This window comes from Mandrillus leucophaeus, unplaced genomic scaffold (assembly GCF_000951045.1).
Source record: "Mandrillus leucophaeus isolate KB7577 unplaced genomic scaffold, Mleu.le_1.0 Scaffold502, whole genome shotgun sequence".
Lineage (NCBI taxonomy): Eukaryota > Metazoa > Chordata > Mammalia > Primates > Cercopithecidae > Mandrillus > Mandrillus leucophaeus.
The window spans coordinates 585,395-593,098 of NW_012105388.1; the positions used below are offsets into that span (position 1 = coordinate 585,395).

Below are 7,704 nucleotides of genomic sequence, written 5' to 3' on the forward strand. Positions count from 1 at the left end.
TTCAGAAACTATATTCTTTTGAATTCCTAAGTGCCACCAAATATTTGAGCAAAACAGAGTAAATGAATAATTTGAAACAAGGTTTCTCAACCTTGACACCATTGACACTTTAGGCCAGACAATTCTTTGTCGTAGGAGACTGTCCTGTGTATTGTAGGATGTTTAGTGACATCCCTAGTCCCTATTAGATGCCAGTGGTACCATTTCACTTTCCCACTTGTCACAACCAAAAATATCTTCAGATATTGCCAAATGGCCCTTTGGGAGGGGGACAAAATAATCTTTGAGTGAGAGCTACTACTATAAAGTGATAAGAAGAGAAAGCCCAAAGTTAGACATTCACTGAAAGAAGTTCTATGACTCTGCAGCCTCACTGAATCATCGATTTGTTTTTATGCATTCTCTTAAAGTTTCTCCCAAGTTTCATATTTTCTCAATGAAATAATTTCTTCAAGTACAAATGACACTCCAGGGACAAGAAGACACATTTATTTTACCGCCCAATTATTTTCTTAAAAAAGCTTGATGTTTGATAAAATAAAACAAACTTTTAGTACCATAGAAATCTTTCAACATGTACAATGACATATTATTACTATGTACAACTTCAAAAACAAATGCTTCCAGCTCCAAGTAAACTGATGTTGAACATCCTGCCTATATTTCAGCTGTACAAAATTTCCTGGATGGCCAATAGTCTCCTTGGCTTGGAAAAAAATTATATAAATAAGACCTTCAATGAGTTGGGAATCATAAAAATGCTATCTGCAGTTGAGTCATCTGGATCCTGGGAAGTGTGCAATAGCTGTAAGAGTTCAACGAGCAAAATAAAACCCTGTGGATATTTAAACTTCGGTTGTCCAAGAGGTCTTGTAGGTTCACAGTTGGTCTATCAAAAATAAAAGCTATTCCTATTGTGGCAAACAAAACTTGGTATCTGGTTCAAATACCATTTTTCACCAGCTCATGAACTCCATTCTCATCGATGATTAGAGGTGCATGGAATTCTTTATCTGCCACATAACTTTCTAATCCCTAAAAAGAGGATTGAAATGAAACACAATTAGAAAATCTGCACTTGTCATGCAATGCTGGACTTGCTATAATGATGATTTAAAGCACAAATGCCAAAAAAGGTTGAGATGCAGAACATAAAAGTCAAAATCTATTTATTATACGTTTTAGAGTAGACTTAATGACTGACTTGTAAAAGCACAAAACAAAAATATAAAAAGAAAATTACTCTGATTATCATTTCTACAGTTAATAAGATGATAATCATTTTTCCTACAATCACCTCTCACAAAATTAACTTTTTTTTTTTGAGACGGAGGAGTCTCACCCCTCTGCTCACTGCAACTTCCACCTCCCAGGTTCAAGGAATTCTCGTGCCTCAGCCTCCTGAGTAGGTGGGACTACGGGCGCCTGCCACCATACCCGTCTAATTTTTTGTATTTTTCAGTAGAGACAGGGTTTCATCATGTTGGCCAGGCTGGTCTCGAACTCCTGACCTCAAATGATCTACCTGCCTTGGCCTCCCAAAGTGCTGGGATTACAGGCATGAGCCACCACAAGCGGCCAACAGAGTTAACTTTCTAAGCAAGAAAGTTGTCTCTAATGCTACAACAAAGCAATACAAAGATCTCCAGGAAAAATATTACATAATTAAAAGAGTAGAGACCTCTAAATCCCCAAGTACTGTCACCCAAAAGGGACAGTACTAAGTACATGAACAAGCTAGACTCCTTAAAAGAAAAGTTACATTGCATTTTTTAAAAGCCAGATGATTTATCTAAAAAACAAGGGTGACTATATATTTTTCAAAAGCCTACTGCATTTCAATGAGTGGGTGAAATGGACTAGCTATTGTAGATGTCTGTTAATGGCAACTAACTCACTTATGGGATAGATGCAAAGCCATAACAGGAATTCTCAAAGAGAAGAATTCAGAACAAATGCAGTTTCTGAACTTGTTCCCAGGAAGAGCTCCTCAGGGCAGGACCATCAGAAAATACTGCATCTTCTCTAAGGGCATCCCTACTTAAACATAAAACAATGCCAGAATTCTACTTTTTAAAAAAGTTTTATTGCTTTTTTTTGTTATTTTTTTTCATTTATAAAGACAAGGTCTCACTATATTGCCCAGGCTGGTCTCAAACTCCTGAGCTCAAGCAACCCACTTGCCTCGGCCTCCCAAAGTACTGGGATTACAGGAGTGAGCCACTGTGCCCAACTTTATTTCATTTTTAATTGACAATAATTGTATATATTTTTGAGATACAATGTGATGATGCGATGCATGTATACACTGTAGAATAATCAAATAAGGCCAATTAACATACCTATCACCTCAAATACTTATCCTTTCTTTGTGGTGAGAACATTTAAAATCCACCTTTTCGTTATTTTGAAATATACAAAGCTTTGCCAAAGAATAGAGGAAAAGGTAAAGCAGACTTACTTCTCCAGCATAGGAGATAAGAGGAGAGATTTCACACTGGATTGGTACATCATTGGCATCCTTCAAGCTAAGAAAAAAAACAAATGTGTGTTAAAGATTTTGCTTCCCATGTTACTTGCCGGAGCAAAAGTACAAACCATCAACTTTCCTCTGAGAAGCTTACAGATAACAATTCTTCCAGTTAAACGAATGGAACAGATGTTACCCTGATGATCACTAAATTCCCTGAGGATTAAGTTAATATGAAATTCTCAGGTCAGAAGGACACTATTTGGGGCAAGTGCCAATAATTATGGGTAGCTCTTTACAGCACTTCACTAGTTTTTATAGTTTTTATACACTGTCCCCTTACCTACATTTCATTTTTTACCATTTCCAAGTTTCAATTTGATAAAAAGGCAACTACTTACTAGGTATATACTATATGCCAAGCCCAGTGCTAGGTGCTCTGGAGCCCTTTATATTGCATTTTAATTCTCACCACTACCTTGGTACTATTAAGGTTGACAAACATTCTAAAGCTGTACTATCCAATACAGAAGCCAATAGCCACACAGGGCTACTTAAACTTAGTTAAAATTTTTAAAATTAATTTAAAATTTAAAATTCAGTTTCTCAGTCATAACAATCACACTTCAAGGGTTCAGAAGCCATGAATGCCCAATGACTACAAAATTGGACAACAAAGATATGCAACATTTCCTTCACTGCAGAAAGTTCTATCGGACAATTAAATTATTTCCCAGTACATGTTTTTCTGTACATCCCAAATATTCTAGATTAACTGAGCTGATTTATTCAGTATGTTTCAAAGTACTTCTCTGTTACCAAAAGTCCCTTTCTAAAGAGTTAAGGCAGAAGGCACTCAAGCAAAAGCAAGGTCAAAGTCCCTATTTGCTTCATCTAGGTCACAACCTAACATTTATAGCAATGAATTTCTACGTTATCTAACACAAAAGTCAATAAATAGTCAATGCATTTGCAGTCATCAGACTTCTTTGTTACTTGCCGCTTCAAGAATCTTACCAATAAGACACAGGGCACAAAAATATTAGTCTCTTGTCAAACCATAGCTCTTTCTTTTCTTTCCCTAAGTACATAGTCTCAAACTTTGCTGGAGTGAATAAAAACCAGAGGGCTTCTGAGTTCAGCTACAGGTCAACCTTTCTCTAGCATTCAAAGCACTCTCTATCCTACTTCAACTTACTTATCCTGAGACTCTCCACTCAAATCAGACCAGCCACACTCTTTGGATTATTCCAAGTCATTCTCAATTATGGTCCCATAAAAACCACACCCATCCTCCAAGATTTGGCTCAAGCCCCAATCTTCTCTTGACCACTGCATTTCATAGTAATTGTCTCCATCCATTTAGTCATATAAAAAATAAATGTGGCTGGGCGCAGTGGCTCACGCCTGTAATTCTAACACTTTGGGAGGCCAAGGCGGGTAGATCACCTGAGGTCAGGAGTGCAAGACCAGCCTGGCCAACATGGTGAAACTCCGTCTCTAGTAAAAATACAAAAAATTAGCTGGGTGTGGAGGCGAGCATCTGTAATCCCAGCTACTCAGGAGGCTGAGGCAGGAGAATCGCTTGAGCCTGGGAGGCAAAGGTTGCAATGAGCTGAGATCGCTCCACTGCACTCCAGCCTGGGCGACTGAGGAAGACACCATCTCAAAAATAGTAATAACAATAATAAATAAAAAATAAATGTATTAGACACCTGCTAAGTCACTGCCTCCTAGAGTTATTATTGCTATAGCACACATTTGGCACATAATCACATACTGTTTGAAAATTTACTTAACTTTTATGTATGTGCATCTTGAACATCCCAGTAGGCTGTAAGAAGTGACTTATTTCTCTTGTATAAGATACTTCAGCACCTAGAATACTAATAGCACCTATAAACCTATGAGCAGGCCTACCAATGCTTGTTGTCTGAACAAATAACACTATGAAAATAGACAGATGACAAACTAATGAAGGGAAAAGAGGAGGTATAGTAGGGCACACACCTCTCTACATACATGCCAGATTCTACCACAAGAGCTCAAGAGCCCTAGTCCAGACCTTCTGAGGCAACTCAGTCATACAAAACCAAATGAATTTTGAGTAGGCATGCCAAGGAAAAAATGAGGGCCCACCCATTAATAAGATGTATATAGCCCAGTCCCACCTAAACCCCAAAGGATTCCGTGTAGCAGGAACAGAAGGTGGTTGTGAACCCAAGAAACACATATACAGCTGGCCTTAATATATAACTTCCATTCTACTACCACAAAGATACCCCAAGAAACTAAGGAGTCAACTTTAGCAAACAAAACTGGATGCCCTGAAGGAGGGAAAACAGAAGCTACCATCACCAAATGTAAAATCTCAGGATATAGGCAAATTAGCCCAATATACCAACTGCCCCACAATTCTTTAGCCATGCATCCTTTTGGTAGCTAACACTATTCAGTAAGGATTAAGGTGAGAAACAAAAATAATACTGAGTCAAAACTCAGCATGGCTGTTTCCCTTCTTTCAGAATACTCCTAGCTGCTTCTTCTCTCTTTTACATAATATACTTTCTTTTCGTCTCTCACTATTACATGATTTTCTTCAGCTGTGTGAGTTCATCCTTTGGTGCCAAGGATTATGCAGGAACTCTTTTTCAGTGCATGGTATCATTTAAAGCCAAACTTTTATTTCACTTTAATTATTCTACAAACGGCTAAAATGAAGAAAACTGGGCGATGGGTGGTTTTAAATAAAAGAGTAAGAACAATGTTTAAAGCTTTTTGTATCTTAACTAAGATAGCTAGATACTGTAGCTGTCTTCAGTTATATAATTAAGAATCTATTACACTCTTAGGTTAAAAGCTACGGTTCAATGACAACAAAAATTAGTCAAAGTTTTATTTTTTAAATATAAAAGCAGTTTGCTTCCATATATTAAAAATGATGGATGAGACAGAAAGTGACAAAGGGATCTGCATACAGTTCTCAAGGCATGAGGAACAATAGCCATCTGTGGCAGCAGTCCCCAACCCCTGGGCCATGGACCGGTACTACTCTGTGGCCTGTTAGGACCTGGGCCACACAGCAGAAGATGAGCAGTGGGCAAGTGAGTAAAGCTTCATCTGTATTTACACACGCTCCCCACCACTCACATTACTGCCTGAGCTCCATCTCCTGTCAGATCAGTGGCAGCAAGAGATTCTCATAAGAATGTGAACACTATTGTGAACTGCCCATGTAAGGGATCTAGGCTGTATGCTCCTCATGAGAATCTAATGCTTGATGATGTCTCCCATCATCCCCAAATGGAACCATTTATTTGCAGGAAAACAAGCTCAGGGCTCCCACTGATTCTACGTTACAGTGAGTTGTATAATTACTTCATTACAATGTAATAATAATAGAAATAAAGTATACCATAAATATAACGTGCTTGAATCATCCTGAAACCACCCTCACCACCCCAAGTCCGTGGAAAATTTGTCTTCCACAAAGCCAGTCCCTGGTGCCAAAATAGGTTGGGGACCACTGATCTACAGCACCTGTAAGAAATTGATCAGATGTTTAAGTCCACTTCCTTGTTTACAGAGTCACATCCCAGAAACATTGACATTCACAGGAATTTGGGCAGAGGAATGGCACAAACAGGAAAAAGCACTTGGGTGACATTGATGTCAGTGCTACTCTATTTCTGAGACAACTTCCATCTCCAGATCTTTTGCCCTACATATATTTCCCAAATTACCTTAAAAACTTTTTCTTTTTTTTTTTTTTTTGAGATGGAGTCTTGCTCTGTCACCAAGGCTGAAGTACAGTGGTGCAATCTCAGCTCACTGCAACCTCTGCCTCCTAGGTTTAAGTGATTCTCCCGCCTGAGCCTCCTGAGTAGCTAGTTAACAAGTGTGCACCACCACACCAGCTAATTTTTGTATTTTTAGAAGAGATGAGGTTTCGCCATGTTTGCCAGGCTGGTCTCCAACTCCTGACCTCAGAAAATCCACCCGCCTTGGCCTCCCAAAGTGCTGGGATTAAAGGCGTAAGCCACTGCACCCAACCTTAAAAACTTTAACTTTCAACGTGTAACAATAACACCAAGCTGTCTCTTAAACTATAAAGATAACTGCTTTTCCAAACTCTGTCAGTACCCAGATGGGAGAGGATATGTGTTACTTCTAACTAAAAATGATCTGCCATTAAGATTAAAAGATTCTTTAGAAGCAAGATAGTAACTGACTAAAATTAATGCAGTGACCAAAAAGGGGAGTTATTAGTGTGAGAATAAATCAACAGAACAGTTTTCACCATATCAAGGGCCATCAAACACGACAGGAACAATTAGCCTTTATACTGACAGCATACACCCAATTCCACAAGACACATCTTCAGAATGGTATTTTTAATCCCGTACAAGCTTATGTTAAAGGTGCAAAATGTGTTCTCCCTGACCTGTAACCTGCTCTAGATCTTATCTATCATCTAAAATTTGTCAGTTCCAGTTCTAACACCTGTGGTCAGATTCTTTAGTAAAGCATGCTCCCCATTTCCAGCATGCAACAAGATTCTGAGTTAGTGTTATCCAGAGAGATACCTGCCACCAAGTAAGCAGTGCACCCACACCAAAGCTTCAACCATCCTCCCTCCAGACCCCCAAAAGGCAGAGCACTAAACTACGATGCCAGTTAGTATGGAGGGAAGCACAGCCCCATCACCATGCACTGTAGGCAGGCTGGTATATTTACTTGTGATTGACATCAGCTGTGATGGTCTCTGACTTCCCATTTGTAGCACTGCTATGTGGGAATAAATAAGCATTAATGGGAATGGAAGCAAATCAAACAATAACAATGAAATGGAGTTGCAAAATATACTTGATTGAATGGTATGTATTTATGGTAAATCATAAATTTGTCCCAAGAGACCAAAAGGGGGTTAAAAAAAAATCAAAATAAAACTCAATGGCCAAAGATGAAACATGAGGACAACGTGACACACCAAGAGCAAGCTTGTTGACCAATACAGAGCCCAAAAGTGGCCTTGGACTGGGAGATGAAAGCTACCACTGCTGCTTCTTATAAAACCAGTTACGTACTAGTAAATTCCAATGTGTTCTCTAACATTTTATTATTTTTTCTTGAGATGGAGTCTCACCCTGTCACCCAGGCTGGAGTGCAACGGTACAGTCTCAGCTCACTGCAACTTCTCCCTCCTGGGTTCAAGCAATTCTCCTGCCTCAGCC

The 7,704-nt window shown here is 38.9% G+C and overlaps 1 protein-coding gene across 1 annotated transcript in view; it reads right to left on the reverse strand.

Moving 5' to 3' along the window:
• Window positions 1–467: 467 nt before the first annotated feature.
• UAP1 (UDP-N-acetylglucosamine pyrophosphorylase 1) overlaps window positions 468–7,704 on the reverse strand; it is a 47,721-nt gene continuing 40,484 nt past the window's right edge. The window contains exons 7-9 of the mRNA XM_011996132.1: window positions 7,208–7,258; window positions 2,462–2,528; window positions 468–1,035 (exon numbers count right to left, since the gene is read on the reverse strand). Coding sequence (XP_011851522.1) covers window positions 943–1,035; window positions 2,462–2,528; window positions 7,208–7,258 — 211 coding nt within the window. The 3' untranslated portion in view covers window positions 468–942. The remainder of the gene's footprint in view (window positions 1,036–2,461; window positions 2,529–7,207; window positions 7,259–7,704) is intronic.